This window comes from Typha latifolia, chromosome 8, assembly GCF_019914945.1.
Source record: "Typha latifolia isolate L0001 chromosome 8, TyphaL0001v2, whole genome shotgun sequence".
In the NCBI taxonomy this organism is placed as follows: Eukaryota; Viridiplantae; Streptophyta; class Magnoliopsida; order Poales; family Typhaceae; genus Typha; species Typha latifolia.
Window position 1 is genome coordinate 12264397 of NC_133093.1, and position 20552 is coordinate 12284948.

The 20552-nt window shown below is 38.0% G+C and overlaps 3 protein-coding genes and 1 long non-coding RNA gene across 5 annotated transcripts; 2 read left to right on the plus strand and 2 right to left on the minus strand.

The window, feature by feature from the left end:
- Nucleotides 1-63: 63 nt before the first annotated feature.
- LOC140794470 (kihadalactone A synthase LFS-like) lies at nucleotides 64-3932 on the minus strand. Its single transcript, XM_073146510.1, has 11 exons — nucleotides 3745-3932; nucleotides 3425-3620; nucleotides 3017-3091; nucleotides 2242-2293; nucleotides 1756-1874; nucleotides 1344-1444; nucleotides 1184-1242; nucleotides 954-1010; nucleotides 819-864; nucleotides 551-630; nucleotides 64-406 (listed from the first exon to the last, which is right to left on the minus strand). Exons 1-11 carry the CDS (start codon nucleotides 3820-3822, stop codon nucleotides 340-342), a joined length of 930 nt encoding a protein of 309 aa, XP_073002611.1. The 5' UTR covers nucleotides 3823-3932; the 3' UTR covers nucleotides 64-339.
- A 780-nt stretch (nucleotides 3933-4712) lies between these two features.
- LOC140794230 (uncharacterized) lies at nucleotides 4713-9145 on the plus strand. Of its 2 annotated transcripts, XR_012110088.1 has the most exons (4): nucleotides 4713-4727; nucleotides 4833-7786; nucleotides 7865-8685; nucleotides 8767-9145. It is a non-coding gene; the product is annotated as an uncharacterized lncRNA (long non-coding RNA). The 2 variants fall into 2 exon arrangements; XR_012110087.1 differs by having other exon boundaries at nucleotides 7865-9145.
- A 4053-nt stretch (nucleotides 9146-13198) lies between these two features.
- LOC140794292 (homeobox-leucine zipper protein HAT4-like) lies at nucleotides 13199-14847 on the plus strand. The gene is made up of 4 exons (XM_073146268.1): nucleotides 13199-13575; nucleotides 13668-13966; nucleotides 14086-14165; nucleotides 14256-14847. Exons 1-4 carry the CDS (start codon nucleotides 13467-13469, stop codon nucleotides 14620-14622), a joined length of 855 nt encoding a protein of 284 aa, XP_073002369.1. The 5' UTR covers nucleotides 13199-13466; the 3' UTR covers nucleotides 14623-14847.
- Nucleotides 14848-15784: 937 nt separating this feature from the next.
- On the minus strand, nucleotides 15785-18012 carry LOC140794276 (actin-related protein 2/3 complex subunit 5A). Its single transcript, XM_073146237.1, has 4 exons — nucleotides 17728-18012; nucleotides 17567-17639; nucleotides 17377-17477; nucleotides 15785-16023 (listed from the first exon to the last, which is right to left on the minus strand). The coding sequence occupies exons 1-4, from the start codon at nucleotides 17823-17825 to the stop codon at nucleotides 15888-15890; spliced, it is 408 nt and encodes a 135-aa protein (XP_073002338.1). The 5' UTR covers nucleotides 17826-18012; the 3' UTR covers nucleotides 15785-15887.
- Between the last annotated feature and the right edge of the window lie 2540 nt (nucleotides 18013-20552).

Consider the following 20552-nt stretch of genomic DNA (forward strand, 5'->3'; position numbering starts at 1 on the left):
GAAATCTGGACATACCGGAATATAAATTCTCCTCAGGCATGAAATCAAATCAACAACGTAAAATAGTATGAGATACTTGGATAGTTTATCAAAAATAACCGTACGTATTGACACAGCTTATAGACCTTACAAGATATATCTGGAACTGTCAGGCAATAGATCTTATAAAAGTATACATGAGCTACAATATATGGCCAAACAAAGATGTGTTTTATTGTAATTCCTAGTTCTTCAACTTATGCAGATGGTTGCACGTTTGCGACATCAGACTAGATCAGCAACAGGCAAAAGTGAAGAAGTATAACTTATGCTTGTTTGGCATTCTACTTCTGCAAACTATCATTTTGAAGAGTATGTAACTCTGAATCGCTCCTTTAGGTAGTCACCGCTCTTAATAGGAGGGAACCTGCAAAACAGTTTAAAGTTTTTAAAAATACTGAGATATGCCGGAATGGAATGCACATGCCCACATACACAGGAGGAGGAAGAGGAGGAGAAAGAGGAGGAGGAAGAGAGAGAGAGAGAGAGAGAGAGAGAGAGAGAGAGAGACCTTGCAGGCGCTGTCTCACTGCAACAACTTTCCAAGCATTCTACCATGCAATCATAGTTTGGATCAAGAAAGAAAGCAACCTGACGTGTTTCTACATTTGTCAGCAGAAGTGGATATATTTCTCTAGATATAAACACTAGATGTAGCACTTTGCTTTATAAGTGTAGTTGCCAAATGATAAAAAAGCATAAATTATTCAATCACACTAGGAACAGCTACGGTATAACAAATAGAGAGTCTAAAATTAAACCAGCAAGTCAGAAATTACAGAATAACGTTCCTGCCCAATTGCCAGGACGCGATGCAGCGTTGATCTGTAGGTTCAGAGAAAGATGAGGGAGGTTCTAGAGAAGATACATGTACCAAAAATTAAAGAATCCAAACAAGAAATTAAGAAAGGTACCGGAATAGACAATTTGTCCACCTTTCCATCATATCCCCAATGTTGACGATGAGAGCCCTGTCAGCGGATATCTCCAAGTTAAGTTTGACATATGGTATTTCCGAGGTACAAATTCTACAATGAACTTTTACAGATACAAGGAACCTTTGAATTTATTAAAGTTCATAATCAGCAAATCAATTATATTGCCTCTGCAGGCATTGACAATGAATGTCTTGTATACTACTTACCCGTCAATATGATGAACATCTTCCCAGACTTGTGGATTTTTATCCTTTTCCCTACATATCTGGAAATTCCAATATTAGTTTAACGAAAGTCCTGTGAGAATTTAGAGAGTTCAAAAATGTAACTTTCTGTTATAAAAAGAAAGGTAACTCTACGACATGCCTGAAGACCAGGTACACCATCTGTCGTGAGAAGAGTGACCATTCCATAATCTGAATGGGCCGATGCACCATATATACCACTATCAGATTCGGGCACTTCACCTGAATGATAAGTTTATAAATTGTGTCATAATAAGAACAATTGGATACTTCTAACCAAATCTTGTGTGCCAATCAGAAATCTGGAAAAAAAAAACCAAAGAGAGAGTACAAAATAGAAAAACCTTGCATGCAAACTTCATCGGGAAAGCTTTTTGGGAAACATACTAATTTACCAGCATGAATGAAGTAGAATAATCTTTTCAAGACTGAATCATCACATATGACAAAAAGGTAATCCTACCAGTCTAGCTTTGCTTCAACATCTTACTTGAAGCACAGAAAATACTGAATGTCAATATGCAACAATATACCTGGATAATGCAATAAGCGGATAAATGCCATTGGAGAAGGCAGCATCGCAATCTCAAAAAAGTGATCATCAAGGTCTAAAGCCAAAGCAGTCAGAGAGAGTACTCTTCTTCCCACAGCCCTTAGGGGAAGAAACACCGATAACAAACAATATTAACTTGTCAGCAAATATAAGAATAAACTCAAAGCGGATAATAAGTTTGATATACAAAATAACGACTATTTTGTGCTCCCAAGTACTTGAGGTCATTTGGTTTGTGGTACTAATAAATGGAAACAAGATAGTTGACAGGATCCCCTTTTCACTCACCATGTCCCTCATTTTCGTGTGGCAATGTGGGGAAGTAAAAAGGAGCTCTCCATGTCATGAAAATGAGATTATGATGTATTAACATTCAGACAAATCATTGCCATCAATCTATTAATATTCTTCCTTTTCGTAAAAGAACTAAACTCTTGCAACAAGAAACAAAGTCAGGACAACTTACAAGGCTTTCTCATAATATGTTTCCATTGTCTCCCTCCAGAAAGGCAGACTTTCTGAGAACTCCAAGCCAGAAAATGCACAGTTAGCCTTTCAGGGGTTAAGGCTCAGAAAGTATAACAATTACAACTATCCAACTTAGGGCATAATCAGAAAGGGTGGATTGATGTCACATGAATTATCTCTAATAATATTTTATGATAAAATCTCTAAAAGCATATTCAACCAGGCTATAAAACACCACTAAATTTGGAGCCCGGTGAAACTCCAACCAAAGGGCTCTAAATTTGGAGCCTTATCTAAAAATTTGAAGCCCGGCCCTAATACTATTTTACTTTTAAAAAGTCAATTTTGCCTTATAAAAGTTTAATTCAAAAATTGTAATTCCGTCTATATCGTTTATTAAATAATATAGTTAGTTAAACTAAATATATAACTAATTTTACTAATTAATTTTTAACAAAAATAGTACTATTAGAAAGATCTCATCAAGATCTTTAAAATAAGTCTAATATTAAATTATTTAAGTTATTTTTTATTTATTTTGTGTAATATAATTTCGATGAGTTTAATTTAAAAAATAGTAATTTATATCAATAAGTATTTTCTAATAATATATTTTTTATTAAAAAATAATAACATTAAATAAACTTATTAAATAATTTAAATTATAATATATAAATAAAATATATTATATTTATTATTTCGCTTGCTAGCTTAATAGGCACACGTGATGGCGTAACAAGTATATTGGGAAACTGTTACAAACAAAATGGCACCTTCTAAAGGCCACTGATTAAAGTCGTTCTCTTTGCTTCCCTTTGGCCCGATGTAGAAACTTTCCTTTAGATCCCCTGTTACATTACTAATATAGTCAGGCGAGATGCATATTTGCTCTGCGAGAATCTGAAAGCCATGCCAAGAAATGACCCCAACTATCTACCAAACACATCTAATTTCAAACGAAAGATCAGTAGAACAAAAGAATAGTAGGCAAAACGTCAAAAGTACAGAGAGCTTACCTTGATTGATCTCGGAGAGAAATTACTTTCAATAGGTCTTTTCTTATCGGTATTAAAAAAAAAAGGTAGAAATATATATCAATTTTTACCTAGCAGCTCATAATTATCAACAAATAAACGACAAATTAAAGGGAAACCTAATATTTCACAAATTGCAAGAAAGACCTCTAGATTTTGAGGAAGGATCAAGGATCTCGGCGTAAAGGGGAGTATAGCCTCTGTGCTCCTCGTTGCGCTCGAGCTCCATCTTATCTTCCAACGGCAACGCGAAGAACCCCTTGCTTTCTTGAAACACTTTTCGCAGGAGAGAGTCCTCGATTCCATGATTGATCGCGTAAAAGAAACCGTAATCCAAGCAAGCCTGGAGAGACCGAAAAGTTTGCGACCACGAACAAGAAATCGCGGCAAGAGACGTATATACTTAGGGTTAAATAACCGGCGAAGGGAGAGGATTCGAATTAGGGATTACGGTTCAATCGATTCACCTGTCGGACCAATTTGGCGGCGGCGGCGCGATCCGTGGAGGAGAGATCGACGAGAGGGAGTTCTAGATTTGGTGACATCCTGCTCTTCTTGGCTTTCCCTTGTGAACCCGTCGACCAAAACAACCTTACATTTTGTCGGATGCATGCCCGTTTATTCGGCGGGCCGCCGGACCGGGCAAGGGCCGAGGAATAGCGGCTTTTAGAGGACCAATAAACTTAAAAGGGAAATTTGTCAAAACAACCTTACATTTTGTCTTTATTATCATCTACACTTATAATATTTTTCTCTTAATTTTCCTCAAACACACTCCTGAGTTAACTTTAATCTAATAATACCTAAAAAATTAGAGAACTATTATATTACTTTTATTAAAAAATAAATAAATTAAACTAACTCAAATCTGACCTTAAAATCTGATTTCTATTTTGTTTTTTTTTTATTTAGTCTTAAAAAACTTACTCAAGATCATTTTTTTAGAAGAAGAAAATAGACAAAATGTATGATATAACTAATCGTTAAGAAATGTTAATAGCAAGGTATTTTTTAGGCACTTTGAGTAAATATCTAGATAATAAAAACAGAACGTACTATGCTTTGATAAATTCTCTTAAATTTAACTTAATTATTTAAATTAATATATTATCGTTTATATCATGAAGTTCGCATATTTTTAAGAAAAAGTTAAACTTGGATCAGATTTGATCTCTAAAATTAAAACTGATCCTATATCCTGATGCTCCACCGTATTTATTATATTCAAAAGACAGTCTATCTCGTTTCAAAAGGACAAATGTGGTCCTAGATACCCATAACATTATCTTCAAGCTCATGCGCTATCATTTCTCCACATGAATAGATTCTCATCATTGGAATAAGTTATTCGAAGGTCCCTTAATGAAGCCAAGTCCACAGATTCTTCAGAACCCACTTGCTTGTCTCTCAATCTGGCATGGGATCTTATTTTGCCAACCCAAATCAAAAGGTAGAAAGCCTTCTTTGGCACTAAAAATTTGACAGGATTCATTCGTTTCAGATGAAGTGTTCTTGGTTTAAACTAGGCTGCAATAACGTAAGCATATGTTTGCAGTTGTTACAATTGGAACAGCAAAGTTATGCTTCAGGAAACAAGGGAGTCACATCATCTGCCGTCCTTTGTTGCGTGCCAATGTTAGCCAACTAAGGCGTGGAAGAATAGATATGCCAAGGATTTAAGCAATCTAAGGTCGTTTCCAAGTCCTCCTTTTTGCTGTTTACGAGTGCAATGGAAGGAAAATAATATCTTTGAGTGTCAATGCACTAAAGGGCCATTTGAATTTTAACCCAAGAGCATACTGCCTAATACTTTTAACTTTAGGGAAATAGCACTATATGTACGTCACGAATCCATTGATCTGTATCAATAGAGCCCACTCAGGATAAGAATCCTAGGCGACAAAGATGATGAGAATAAAATTAAAAAAAAAAAAAGGGACCCATGATCGCGAATGAAAACTTGGAAGGTAACAGAGAGGAGGAATAAGAATACCAAGATATGTGAGAGGAATGAAGGCATAGTTTGGAGAGGGAGAAAGAGCAATGCTGATAGTGGCGTTTGGCATCTGGGTTATTCCCCTCACCCTTGTTCTTGCACCTTGCAGGAGATTTGTTCTTCTAGTCTCTAAGCTTCAAGAAATCCATGAGAGTTTTATGCGTCCTCGGATAACTTCTCCACCAGTTTGGAGCCGTTTGGCGACTCTCAATTCCATGACTTTCATACTTTGAAGGTATCCAGCTTCAGACCATGGCTGATGTGAAAGTCCTTGAAGAGCTAGCTGTCTTCTTCTTCTTTTAAAACTTTTTTTTTCCTTTTGTATAATTTGTAGTTCATTTCCATTATTCTCCTTTTCCTGCTGTGTTTGGTTCTGGAAACAGGGTAGTAATCATACTTAGTCTCTGTCTCTTCTCAGATTCCATCATTCCAGTTAAGCCACAGGTGGTATAATTTTATCCTTGGGAAGTTGGGATTTATGATTTATATCATTAGCCCACATCTATTTTTTAGAGTTTCAGCATCCTACTGAACTACTTTACAAATTCCTCTTGTTTTCCTTTCAGACTGTAATAATTTGCAGAAAATTGCAATTCTTTTAATTGATCATAACTCTTTCAAGAAAGGACAACATTTAATTCAAAATATATACATACAGCAGTACTTATAGCATTACAATTTGAATAAAAACTGTAATTAATCTCTGAGTACAACAGCACAGACAGGCGGAATTAATGGCACCAGTCCTTCATCTGTTAACAATATCATCTTCTTCTTTTTTTGTATAACTGATGTCATTAACAGGAAGGATTACGTAATAGCAATCATTAAGAAAGTGATTGTCCTTTAAATAATAGACTAATAATATATATTATATTTTTTACATTATCATTACTTAATATTGATCTCGCTTGGATGATTATCATTGGAATCGACTCAAAAGCTTATGATAATTAGGTTAGACAATTAGATCAAACATTATAAATGATAAAAAAATTTACATTATCAACCCTCGTTACCACGTCACTGTGGAACATTTAATAGAAAATTTTGATGAAGTGTCCGTTTCCTTAACTGCGGTTCACCATTATTAACGTGAATCACATCGAATTCTATCATATTATTATATTTATATCTCAAAGATTATATTTGAATGAGATAAAATGATCAATCCTCCTTTTGGTACAAAGATATTTAGATGTCAACAACACTCCCTTTATATAAATATACTTAAGTTTCACCGCACTTTTATCCAATCTTCTCCTAATCAAACACACCGCTGAGCTATTATTCTTGTAAAAGATGGTCCTTTTTATGAATCTTTTGACTTGTTTGGAGAGGAAAAGTTGTGGGGTTTGGTTTATTTTGGATTTTACCTTGGTGAGTTCGGATTGGATTCTCTTTTAATTGTTGTAATTTTCGATGCTTTTGGATTGGAATCTTGCCTCCGATTTCGACTATAATGTCTGTTGCTTGAAGAACATTTTTAGTACTTTACTTACAAATTCTTTTCCCTTTATGCTTTTTTGTTGCAATAGAAGACTAAAACTCATGAGCATCTGAGTTTTTTGGGAGGAATTTGGTTAAGAAATGGATATTAATTAAAGTAGTAGAGGATTGATGTGCGTTGTCGTCTTCTTCTTCATCCTTGGTTGTTGGATTGCTGGTGAATGCGAGTGAAATTAATAAACAACTTTTTTTTTAATTAATGAGTGGAAAGTTTTATTTAAGCTTCTACATGTTCGTCTGAAGGCTACTCTTGTTCCAACACCAAGTAAGTTGCTGCAAACTTACTGCTTTGATGCGTTCCACTTGTATGCTTGGAAAGATGAATTAATATCATCTATTATGTTTTCAAGTTTTTATTCCTTTAGAGAAGATTATCTAATATGTGAAACTAATTGATTTGTTTGATTTATGCTTTCCATTCTTTGATTATCTTGAGTTGAGGAATATTAGTGTAATTAAATAATAGAATAATGTCTTATTGTAGGAAAATTTATCAAAACAATCTTGCCGTTTTCTTTTTATTATCATTCATATTTTACTGTATAGATATTTATAATTCATAAGGTAGATTTTAGTTTTTAGTTTCTCTGAGTCTCTTTGGTGTTGTTCTTCTTCTTTTACTAAAATCTGGAAGTCATTTGCATATCTCATGCAAATGTTATACTTCAATTGTTTGGCATCATGTTGCAAATCCTAAATCTTTTATGTAATAAGATGGGCCTGTTAATTAAACCTCTGAACTATTTGATGTGGTTTTAGTTAGTCACTATACACTGTCATTCCATACCTTTCACTGTAAGAACTCTTGCTAGAAATTTTGTGGGTACTAACATAAAAGTCAGCTAGTTTGCTTCTCTTGACACTAATCTGGTAACTCTAAGAAGCGACCAAGAAGTTCTCTGTCCCAGTTCCAGTGGATCAGAGAGATGCAATGCAGTAGCAGCACTATTGCTACAGAGGAAGGCTTTCCAACAGGTTATTTGACAAGTGCTTCTGAGAATGAGGTATTAACCACTGCTCCAGACCTTGTCATGTGTATCTCTAGCAGTAGTTAATTTCTCTGAAGAAGTTATTCTACTCAGGTTTGATGTCGATTGTGAGCATGACTGAGTGAAGAATGAATTGAGGCATCTTGAGGGAATGTGTAAAAATTGCTCAGGATGAATCCATTTCTGCTGCTGACCAGGTAAGTTATGCAGTCTCAAACATTCAAGAGGTATGTTGTTCTAATCTTTGCTTCCTTTATTTTCTACTTGATTGTTTGTGCATCTATGTTGTTTAATTTGTTGGTCCTCATTAAGCTACCTACCATTAATAGTACTACTTCTTCGATCTCCCGGGGAGGCTGTCAAATTAATCGAGCAGCTCGAGAACAATATTCACATATTATTAAGTTTAAAATATTAAAAAATAGTGATAGAAAAGATCTTTTATACTTTTGAATCCATATTATATTTCTCAAATATCTTAATAAATTCACTCTCCTTCCACTATCCTTATCTAGATTTGACCACCAATCTGATAAAGCTCGATCCAACCAGCTTGGATAAAGCTTGATTTGGGCTTGTTTAAAGCTTGAATTGGACTTATTTAAGGCCCGAGGTCGAATTAGGCTTGAATTAACTGGATGACAGTTTACAGTGCAAAAATAGATAGTACACCTCCAGTTCCTCCATGTTTCTACTGCTACAGAATTGCCTGGGAAGTTGCATCTGCACTTGCTTTCCTACATGATTCCAAACCAGAACCTGTCATTCATCAGGACCTCAAACCTGCAAGCATTCTGCTGGACAGCAATTTACGCGAGCGAGATTGGTGATGTAGGAGGCCTTTCAGCATCACTTACTGCTCAAGTTGGTACATATATTCTTCTACATGGATCCTGCTCAGTACCAGAGGAGAGGTTTGGTTTCACAAAAAGTCTTGATACTTATGCTTCAGGATTGGTGATCCTGCAGTTGCTGACATGCAAAACCACCCATAGGACGGACAGCATGCCCCCCCTCCAGTATTGTCGAAAGAGCTGTGAAGGATGCCCAACTTAAGAGGACTTTTTGGACCACCAAGCAGAGAACTGGAACTGGAACTGGAACTAGCCTGCAGAAGAAACCCAGGAATTGGCTCATTTTTCGACTATAAGTTGCTTGGAATTGAGGAACAAGGACAGACCCGGGCCGTAATGACCAGGTTCTTCCAGTTGCTGGAGAGACCGAAACATTTTGCGTGCCGAAAGGACCTGTTTCTGGCCTGCAAATAATTTTATCTGCCCAACAACACTAAAGGCATGGTGTATGTGCAATTTCCTCTCGTCTTTCCTACTTGATGGACATGCACTTTTTATTTATTTATTTTTTTAATGCAAATATTAAGCGGATAACAACGTAAACATATAGTAAGAGACTCGAAGAAAGAACACACAGAGAAGAGAAGAGAGACGATGTTCTGTAACATTGTAGTGGTGTAACATAACGTTAAAATGTAAAAATAAATCAAAGAAAAGATTTGTAATGAAGCCAAAGAACAATAGCAAAGCCAAACAAACACACCCAGACCGACTAAATCCTAACCACCAAGAGAAGCTGCAGCTTTTCGTTGTTGCCTGTGTTGAAATATCTCCTTCAGGGTTGTTAACTAAATACTTCTACCAAATTGCAGTTGACGATCTAGTGGTATCATTAACTGTTGATGTCTGACCTATTCATGCAAAAAGATTACTTAAATATTAACTAAATACTTCCTGTTTCCTTTGAAAGTTTAGGTTTGCGTGTTTCTTGTGTATACCTTTCAAAAATTATTTCTTTTGTATGACACCTTCATCCAATCACTCAAATATCTCCTTGATTACTTTTCTTTTTGTTCTCTAAAAATAGGGGACTCACTCGATGAAGCAGGATATATTAAAAAGTATCGTCAAAAAACAAACGAGTGAATTTATATAGTTAAAAAGTATTGTCAAAAAATAATGTGCAAGATTATATATCTAAAAAAATTAACCGCTAATATCTTTCATTTCTATTATACTTTTAAAGATCTTAATCGTTAGATCTTTATTAAACTGATTGATAAATAATTAACTCTATGGTACGAAAAAAATGCTCATTTATATATGCAAATAGTAAATTTCTTTTTGGAAAGTGACTGCAAAAAGGATTCAAAAACACTCAACACCACTCCTTTTCCAAGTGTTTTTAATTTGTGAAAAGGAAATGGCTTAATTCATAGAAAAGTAGCACATCCTTTGCATCAAATAAGAAAAAGAAAAGAAAATAAAGTGTATTAATGAAAGAAGAAAATGGTACAGACAAGAGCACGTGCAAGAATCCAAAATAATTGTTTAGATTACCAGCAAGAGAGGCTTAAACATCTCATTATTATATTAATCACGTAATTAAGGGACAGATTGGCCTAGATTTGAATAATAGTTCAAACATGGGACTACTGTTCCAATTAGTATAATATTGATCACTAATCATAGGCAATTTTAAAAAAAAAACCAACATCCACGTTTCACATAAATTAACCATCACATCACCAGCAAGTTATTCTATGTGGAAAAATATTCATATTAATTTCCTAAGTTTAAGAGGCCAAGGACTTATAGGAGTACACTGTACACCACCTGAATTGGCTCTTCTCATACTAATATGCTAGGGTTTGAGCTAAAATCCAAAGTTTAAAGTGGTTGGTATTTCATGATCAATTAACTAATAGCATTGGATCCAATCAGGGTTAGTGTTTGGGGGGTACTACTCACTGAAAGAGAAATAGGTACTTGGACAATATAGATTATTGTTAATATTTTTAATATATACGATGATGCTTGATGAGTATCTTTAAATTCGAACTATATATAATTTGATTAAATATGACAGAAAAAAATTATTATCTTAATTTGAATATAAAATTATAAGGGAGTTAAACAAATTTAAGACTAAAATTAGACCTAAGCGCACGGAGTTCGATGAGGTCAAACTCTAAGGAATGGTTTTATTATTTCCACTGTGATCTAAAGGAATTTAGTAGCAGTACGACCAACGTGCGAGGCAGACGACAAGGGGAAGGATGCATTGGATTCCCATCAAAGTGTGATCTTTTCCACGTGGTTAAGAAATTATTAGGAACCCGAGGTCTTCATCTCTCCCACTTGACACGTGCGACCACGTTAGCCCTAGTGAACGAGCCCCGCACGTGCGCTCCACATCCCCAAACAAAACGGACGGTAATTAAGTGCGGAATGCGTATTATTCAAATTAAACCAAATGATTTGGGAGTTTTTATATTATGGTCCTCTGTTAACACTAGTGGCCCGACGAATCGAATTCCATCTTTGACCTACCAGTCGCACGTGCGGTCGTACGAGTGCCTCGCTGTCCCCCCGCTGGTGTTCCCTGGAGTCCACGTCCGCTGCACATGAGGGCAGAGTAAAGTAACCGCAACTGCTTGCAATCTTACGAAAAGGACCTCAAGAATAAATAGATACCCACTTTTTTGCATATCACCACCTACATTCCGTCCGATTAATTGTTGCACGGTCTGCATTACGGATTTATTTCGATTTACACCTTATATATTTTTTTATTATTTTTAATCCAATCCATACATCAACTCGAAAGTAAGCTAAAAATAAAAAGAATATCACCGCCCGACTCCTCGTTTGCAATAAGCATAAAATGAAGGGGGTAAAGTGTTGGTTGGCAGTTGAAAAGGAGTAGTAGTTAGGGTAAGGGAAGGGAAGGGAGGGAGGAAGGAGAGGAGGGCCAAAAGCACGTGCGGATCACATGGTTCGTACGGCTCATCGTAGTTGCATCCACAGTTGTTTGTTCTAACTCCCATGATGGGGATTGTCGGGTTGCGGAGGGAAGTCATAATTAAGGGGACACGTGGGACAGCTAGCACGCACTCGTGGGGGCAGCCCATTCAATCATCACCACCCCCGACAACATGCCGGGTTTAAAAAATCCACTTCTTACGAGGGAGGAGGAGCCACTCATTCCATCTCTCCCTCTCTCAATCCCGTTCCTAAAAAAACCCCTCTAAAAAAAAATAATAAGATTTTAGAAAATTTGTCAAATATAATTAATTCACATCTTATTAAAAATACTATCTTAATTTTCTTAACTGTATAAATGACTTAAATTAAATATAGACAAGAAACATACTTAATATTTTTATATATTTAAAAGTAATAAAATATTCTCTATTCAATTAATTAATATTAGAAAAATATTAACTAATCATATAATAAAGAATCTGGTTTTTTTCTTTTTTTTCCTTTCTCTCTTTTTTTTTTTCTACAAGTTTTCCGTAAATAACAGTAGTATGATATGCGATTGTATCGGATTTGTAGATGGTTCCAGACTCTCCAATTGAAATATTGGGAAGTTAGAGATTAAATTCGGAGAATCGATTCGCATAATACCCAATTATTTCGGATGCGATGGGGGGAGTGGATGATTGCATGTGGCGCTAATGATAGAAGGGGAGGTGGGGCAATAATTGGTACTAATGTTGCGAGGGGGGCTATTTCGGGAAGAGTGGGTGGGCATGTGGGATGATGAGAGAGAGTCCAATGATTGCTTCTCGTGAATGTCGGGCATGGGACGGGCAAGATGACACGCACGACCGGGTAACGTGGGCCCGCCGTGTCAAAGTGTCCTCTTTTCTTTTCTCCCCCTCCCCCCTTCCCCTTGCGTGGTGTGTTCGCACTTTGCCGAGGCAGGACATGTTGGTCCTCGCGAGTTCGGGCTGGTTTCCCTCCTACTTCGCCGCCCGCCCACGTGAACCTCCACCCTCTCCTGTCCCCTTTCCCCTACTATTCCACGTTCCCAAAACGCCCCTATCAGAAATAAATACTTAATTTCCGAAGAAAAATATTTTTTAAAAATTAGTCACTTGATAATCAAGTGTAGAAAATACAATTTAGATGGAAGGTTAGAGAAGACTCTAAGCGTCAAAATACTATGGTATTAGCCAAGTAGCTAGAAGAGGTTCCTATTCCTCGCCCCCATTGGTTTCTACCAAACAAAATAGACGGACAATAGGATTGATTGATTAATTGGGGGAGTAGGATGGGAGGCGACCAAATCATGCGAACCGCACTGACTAGGCCCAAATCCTTGGACCAAAACGGCTCGGCGATTAATTCACGGTTAGCATGGTCCTACGGGAAAATACTCGAATACTATGCTATGCTATGCATGATGACTAATAATGAAAGTCGGCAGATGGAGGATGGATTAATGATAATGGCATGATAGTTGCGAGTATAGTAAGGGACACAATGATATGGGATGATGATGATGATGATGATGATGAATGAGAAGAAGAAGAAGAAAAAATGGCGGGTCCACGTACACATGTCCATCTTACATCGACATCAGCAGCCTTAATAATTGCGACCTTGAAGGGCAATCATCGATGGATATGGATTGGATTCCATGTAATGGCAATCATGAGTCGGGCTATGTGAAACGGGTTTCTACTAGGGTTAGTTTTTATTTTTTATTTTTTTATTTTATTAACTAGGGTTAGGAAGTCTTTAAAATGCCACGCCCGTTCCCGATCTTTTTCCCCAACTCCCAAACCGCCCGTTTCCAATCTTCTGAGTTTTGCGCACCCTTTTCACTGTGAGAGAAGAAAGGCGAAAGGAAAGAGAAAGGGAGGAGAAAGGAGAAGAGACCAAAGATGATGGTGGAAAAGGAGGATCTAGGGCTTACTCTTAGCTTGAGCTCTTCCGCGAATCACCTCCCTCTCCGGCTCAACCCCATGTGGAACGATCTGATCTCCTCTTCAGGTGAGTTTTGGATCGTAGATTATTAGATTTGAGGGATTTTGGGAGTGAGATCTCTAGATCTGAGATGGAACTCTGTTTTGGTTGGATAATAGAGAGGAGATCATCCGAGATGCCGTTGCTGAGAGGGATCGATGTGAATCGGACTCCGGCGGCGGAGACGAGAGATAGTGAAGAGGAAGCCGGTGCGTGCTCGCCGAATAGTACGCTGTCGAGCGTGAGCGGAAAGCGCTGCGAGCGCGAGCCCGAGCCCGAGAACGAGGCGGAGAGGGCGAGCTCGAGAGGCATCAGCGATGAGGAGGACGGCGACGGATCTCGCAAGAAGCTTCGCCTCTCCAAAGACCAATCCGCCGTTCTCGAGGAGAGCTTTAAAGAACACAATACCCTCAATCCTGTACGTTGAACTCCTCCACCTTCTCTCTCTCTCTCTCTCTCTCTCTCTCTCTCTCTCTCTCACCATTATTGGTCTTGAAATGAGTCTTATGGGATCGTTGCTATTATTTCGGTGAGCAGAAGCAGAAGCTGGCGTTGGCTAAGCAGCTAAGTCTGAGGCCGAGGCAAGTGGAGGTCTGGTTCCAGAATAGAAGAGCAAGGTACGAGATTCGAACTTTTATTGCTGTTCTTGTGAGATCCAAATGATTCAAGCTGCAGCTATTAACGCTCGGATCGATTGATTTGATCAGAACCAAGTTGAAGCAAACGGAGGTCGATTGCGAGTTCTTGAAGAGGTGCTGCGAGAGCTTGACAGAGGAGAATCGAAGGCTACAAAAGGAGGTCCACGAACTGCGAGCTTTAAAGCTCTCTCCCCAGTTTTATATGCAAATGACGCCTCCCACCACCCTCACCATGTGCCCTTCCTGTGAGCGAGTCTCCAACTCCGGCTCCCCGGCCGCCGCACCGGCGGTAGCCTCTTCTTCCCCGCCGTCTGATCGCCAGCACCTCCACCACCACCGCGCGATCCCGATCTCCGCCACCGGAGTCGCTCAGGCGCCGTGGGCCCCCGTGGCTCTCCGGCCGTCTTTTCTTGACGCTCAGCCGCAGCGCTCGTGACGGATGGGTGTGGATATGGTGGGGGGGAGGCAAGCCGGGGGATACCGTGGGATACTGCTATTGTCGTTACGCGGAGAGAGGGGAGGCGTCAAGATTCGTGTTGTGGTTGTGATGTTGGTTGATGGGGAGAGGAGAGCCGTCAGCGTTTGCTTTCGGACGGTTATTTGTCTCACTTGTAGCTTAGCTTTTTTCCTAGATATAAAGATCAAAGAGTATTGTTCTTTCTTTTCTCTCCTTTTTATTAACTTTTTTTTGTCCGGTAATAAAATTGAGAGTTCGAAATAGGGGGAAAAAAAGAAAAAGAAATCCTAATTTACAAATATTCTCAGTAGTCAAACTATTATTCTAAAGTTGTTATAGACTAATGTGAAGATAGTCAGGGTTATAATATGCGAAGTATGTGATGGTGGACGGGATGAGATCAGTTGGTGATTCGTTGGGACTTGGGAGTCATATTGCGTTTGGTGTGCACGTTGGATATCCAACTCGATCTACGTATCATTAATCATTTGTGGTGGTCTATGTAATGCTGCATTAGTTATTAGTCACTATCGCAATCTAAAGCTAGCTCAACTCTTCGCCAATAGAGATCCCCTCCTCCTTGTTCTTAGAGTAGAAGGCTGAATTCGAAAATTGTATTAAATTATGGAACCTTTTCTTCTTCTTCTTCTTCTTCCAATTATATGCCCATTTTAACGTCCGTTGTTGATTATAGAAAGATTAAAATTATAGCAGTTCGATCGGAATATGGCACTCGAAAGGGTCAACGAAGGAAATAAGGAGTGCCGTCCACGGCAAAACAAATTAAAGGAGATTGCATGCTTTAGTCATTGTGGAGCAAGTACTACTTCCAATTTTCACGTGGAAGGCACTTGGAGAAAGGATGCTGCTTTGGTGGACAAAAGCTTGCCGGATTCCAATCTATTTGTATTGGGTATCTTGGAGTTGTTCCAACTAAGTGGCTTCTTTAGAAATATGTTTTTGTTCTTTTTTTATTTATTCTATGTTATTCTTTGTTTTTGTTGTGATCGGTCGATGATTATTTACCCACTTTGGAGGAAAGCCTGAGCAATCATTTTTGCGCAAAAAATGGATACAGATGCAAGGGAAGCTATATACTCATTTTTTTACCAAGAAAAAAAGCCGCCAATAGGAGTAGTAGTGATTTCAAAATCTGGAGAGATTCTTCAAGAGAGTATTGACAGGAAGGGAACAATGATAAGAGAAGGACAGCCTTCAAGGTTGTCTAATGACTAAAATGAAGTTTATACAGTGTTTACAGTGTCCGCAAGTGACCTAAGTATACAACCCAAACCTGCTCTTTCTGTAAGCTTCTCGTGAATTCTGAGGCACTGGTCGCATGTGGGTCGGTCTCCTGTCGCCAAGCCTCGATATAAGTACCTGCATTTTGTTACAAATAATTACAATAATAGTTTGTTAAAAAGGAATATCAACAAATTGTCGTAAGTTTGTAGCAAGCTGCATCAGATCAGAACTCTGAAAAAAGATCAACAGAGGAAGAACTATAGACACTAGGCAAAAGGGGCAACATCAGAAGCAGGTATGGGCAATCTAGAGACCAACTATTTTCCAACCAGAAATAATATCCTCAGGTAAAATCCTGCACATCTAATTCAATAAAAAAAGGTAAAATTTCCTCAGTAGCATGGAATAACCATAAAGAAAGGCATTAAGAAAATGCAATTCTAATTTAACAACACGATAACCTCCTTCAAATCATGACAATGCGGTAGAATGAAGAAATTTCTGTATAGTGATAACAATCAAAACAAATTCCTCCTACACACCTCAACTAGTCTTTCTATATACTATAAGCACATTGACTCAGATGCTCAAACATTATAACTTTAAATCATAATGTCATTTTTCTTAGTGATACACATCAGTCTACTCTATCTTATAGAGAATAATCTGAGTAACCAACCAGGCAATAGTACTCAGATGCAAATAAGCAATCAGTTCTATAGAAGATACACAATAATGACCATGACATAGGAGGAAGGAAAAAGAAAATGACAAGCAGCATCAGTCTAACAAGGTAGAGGGGTTGTTTAAGTGGTCATGAATAGTTCATTGAAGCTTAACGATATTCTTAGAATCTTACATGACAACAATTGCAGGTGCAAGAATGGGACTATCTTTCTCGCTGAATGCTAAATTTAAAAATTGCTGAGGTACAAAAGAAAAAGAAACAGTGTATCCAAATTAGGAATGGAGTTGATAGACTGAAAGCTCCTAAACTTATAGAAACAACGATCGCTGATACAAATTCCCCCACAAAAATCCTTCTTGACCCATCAATTTTTAGAAATAAGTCGCATTTTTGGACATTTTGGTTGAGATGCTCCTTAAATTCAACTATCATATGTGAACATTTCAGAGCATACAAGGAAACACCAGTTCGCCGAACATGAACGACTTGAATTTATCCTATTCACTAAACCACCCACCATCAATTTGATATCCTAAGTAACCAAGAGTTTTATCATGACATACTTGCTACATCAATGAACAGAAAAATGCATCAGCCTCAATTACTGTGAACCTATTTGCAATGATCCCAGAAAGATTCTTCCTAGAAACCAGTTACTTCCCTCTCTCCAAAACAATAGCTAAAAATGACGATCTACTTACTATTAGCGAAAGAACGCAATGATCTCCATTAAGGACGGTTTAAAAGAAACTCAAAAACTAACAAAGAGAATAGAAACCAAGCAGGGAAAGAGATCTCACTTCATGAGGATATCATAGTACTCGGGATCCAAAGAGGAGAACATCCCATCGACGTCCTTTATCGCCATCATCGCTCGATGCACCACTATCCAATTCGCCGACTGCATCCAACACCAAAACCAATCAACACAGCACAAATCCCCCCAATAATAGAACGGATCAAGAAAATATGGAGGCAGATCTCACCAACCTTGCACCTCTCGTCGCGGGTCTTGAGAGTGGATCCCTCAAGCGCCGTTTTCAGGGCCTCCACCGGCTTCGATCTGCAAAGGTTTCAATCAATTCTTAGGGTTTTCACCATGAAATATCGGATTAAAAATCTAGGGTTTTACGACCCGATCTAAGACTCACTGCTTGAGCAAGCTCTCGATCTTGCGAGACTTCTGCTCGATTCTAGTGATGATTGCTTCGAGGTTCTCCTCCGCCTCCATAAACCCCTCCGCCGCCATCTCCGCCGCCTTCGCTCGCCGAAGACGACGGTGTGAAGACAAAGATGAGCGGGGTTACGGTACTATATAAAGACTCGGACGAATCGAGAAATCCAAATTATTACCCCCATTGCAGTTCAGGAATCAGCCCAATTATGAAAACTCGGCCCAAAATCGCAAAAGCACACTAAATATCACATGTTTTCTTAGGTTAAAAAAAAATCACTTAAATTACCTTAAAAAAGAGCTCAAAAATACTTTGGGTATCCAGATATTTCTAATAATAATAATAAAATATATTTCTAATAAAGCAAAGTCAAAAGACATAGAAGAGGCCCACATGAGATTTTTCAAGTTGGCTAACTAATCAAAGTATTGATCAGCCTTTATAAACAGAAAAAAAAATATTTAGCCAATACAAAGTATTAATGAGAGGAGAAATCAGATTTAATGTGAATGTTGGAAAGATTATGATCTGGAGCTTTAAGTAATGCAAATCTGAAGACCTATACCATTTGCAAAAGGCACCAAATTGACTTCATAAGAGTACATTATAATACCATAATGTGTGAAGTAGTTGTCTTTTCTTTATCTTTCTCCAAGAAAAAGAAAAAAAAATATGTTGGTATTTTTGCATTTTGTGCCACTATTATGATGCTACTTTTGCAAGCAAATCAATGTTTCCCTTTGAAGAGTTCGAAATGCTCCAATATCAAGGAGAGGATCGACCAATTCATAGAGAAAAAAAGGAAGACTCAAATATTTTACTTGGAATCTGATGAAGGGAAGTACTCAAGAAAAGAAGTGCTTCACATTCTGATACAGAGTGTCAAACGACGTCCAATCCTTTACCATTAAAAAGTAGAGAGTGTTACTCAGGCAATCCAAATTTCTTACAAAACTGCTCTTGAGAATTAAGATATAGAGCAGCTGAGATGTCAACATAAACTAAAGTACTATGATAATGTCCAAAATTCACTAACCAACTAGTAGTGCCCTTGTTGGCCCCTCTGTTTGCATATCTCATTCAACTATCTATCTAACTAGGATATATCTCCCTGTACTGGTCTAAATCATCTCTTGCAGCAGCAATTGCATCATCCAGCCCAGGTCTGAGATTTTAATTCCAGATCTTCGACTACTTATCATTCATTGACTTGGGCCTTACTCAAGAACTTTGATGGAGAGACCAAGTCTTCGATGAGAAGCTCTTCATTGGATTCGAACGCTTTTGGATAGGTAATAGAATCTTTGTTTTAAGGCGCCTTTTCTTCTCCATCAACAACCAAGATACATGAAAGCGGTTTCAAGTGCTGCCGGAGGAAATTCGCTAATACGGAGCTATTTATATCGGCTCACAATACTGTTTTTTTTTTCTTCAGCGGTTTGCCTAGTCATTCGCGAAGTCAGTAAACCCTGATATATCTAGTCTTAGGAGTACTTGTCTTGATTCACTCAGACGGACTTATGAAGGAACCCATGAAAAAATTCCTCATCATGCCTTAAAAAGGATAAGTTTTGATGTTCACTTCTAACAACCTCTAACCTCTCTATCTCATTGAAATCATCCTCTGCGTTCAAACTTGAATACCCAAGATTCATTGAATTTGGAAGTCGCTAGTTCAAATTCTCAGACTCCGCAGATGATTGACCAAGAATTCCGTCAAGGATTTTTACTTTGACGAGCCTTTGAGCGGCCCTCATCACCATGATTAGTCGTAGTCGCCCTCAGATACTATTGAATTCTCCTAGTAATTCCTTATATAGCAAAATCACCAGCATTGTAGAAATTCTTGTCATAGTATCTAATGCCTAAACTAACAATCTGAAACAATAAGAGCAAACGGGTCGTGATTACATAAAGTGTTTGCCGACGTAATTTAACATCACAATCTTTACCTCTAAGTTTAGCTGACAAGCAATGCCAGTAATCAACTTCTCATTAGACTCCGATATGGGAAATGGATCAGTGGGACCTGTTGCGTCGTACATGTTCGACACAACGACAAACACGAACGAAAGTAAATTCCCGAAGAGAACAAGAAACAAAAAGCTTGAGTGCATTATAAAAATACTGCATTCATCGCATATAATCAAATAGAGCAAAATAATTACTAGATAAGGAAGAAATTTGCAACAAAACCCACAAAATGGGAAGCATACAATCCCAACGTAAAATCCCGAACAATGCAAATAGAAAGTAAATAGAAAAGCGCAGAAGAGAAGGTGATTGAGGAGAAAAAGAAAATGTAGAGCGCTTACCGATGGCTGGGAGGAATAGGGTTAGGAAATTAACGATAAAGACTAGGTCTTAGGAGCTGAATCAGATAGCATAAGGATCCGATAGGGACTCCTTTTCGGGTTTCCTTTTTCTTATTATTTATTTAAGTTATCTCTATTCGAATCCTGTTTTTTTTTTTTTTTTTTTTTTTTTTTTTTTTTTTTTTTTTTTTTTTAAAAGGACACGGACATACACTGTGAAGTGGAAAACTAGTCTCCGTGAGCACCTGCGACCTGCGACGGAGTGGCGATATCGGCGCGGACACTCGGGGAATGGAGGGACCTTCCCCACCGGCTGATGCTGGTGGGGGAAGTAGCGAGCCAAGAGAAGACTGTAACGGAAAGGGGAAGGAACGAGAAGACATAAATAGGTCGTGGGCATCGGTTACAAAGGAAGGGAAGAGGGCCAACGGCACCAATGGCCGCATCCCGGAGGAGATTCTGGAGAAGTTAAGAGAACAAACTGAA

Bases quoted from the DNA above. Each gene is read 5' to 3' on its own strand.
- LOC140794470 (XM_073146510.1), bottom strand. From the start codon at position 3,822: ATGTCACCAAATCTAGAACTCCCTCTCGTCGATCTCTCCTCCACGGAT. The intron at 1,875-2,241 runs GTAAGTTGTCCT...TCTTCCCCTAAG, and splicing joins ACATATTATGAGAAAGCCTT to GGCTGTGGGAAGAAGAGTAC. The intron at 865-953 runs GTACCTTTCTTA...CTGAACCTACAG, and splicing joins TGGACAAATTGTCTATTCCG to ATCAACGCTGCATCGCGTCC.
- LOC140794276 (XM_073146237.1), bottom strand. From the start codon at position 17,825: ATGGCGGCGGAGGGGTTTATGGAGGCGGAGGAGAACCTCGAAGCAATC. The intron at 17,640-17,727 runs GTGAGTCTTAGA...AAACCTTTGCAG, and splicing joins ATCGAGAGCTTGCTCAAGCA to ATCGAAGCCGGTGGAGGCCC. The intron at 16,024-17,376 runs GTGAGATCTCTT...AACAAAATGCAG, and splicing joins TACTATGATATCCTCATGAA to GTACTTATATCGAGGCTTGG.
- LOC140794292 (XM_073146268.1), top strand. From the start codon at position 13,467: ATGATGGTGGAAAAGGAGGATCTAGGGCTTACTCTTAGCTTGAGCTCT. The intron at 13,967-14,085 runs GTACGTTGAACT...TTCGGTGAGCAG, and splicing joins AACACAATACCCTCAATCCT to AAGCAGAAGCTGGCGTTGGC. The intron at 14,166-14,255 runs GTACGAGATTCG...TGATTTGATCAG, and splicing joins TTCCAGAATAGAAGAGCAAG to AACCAAGTTGAAGCAAACGG.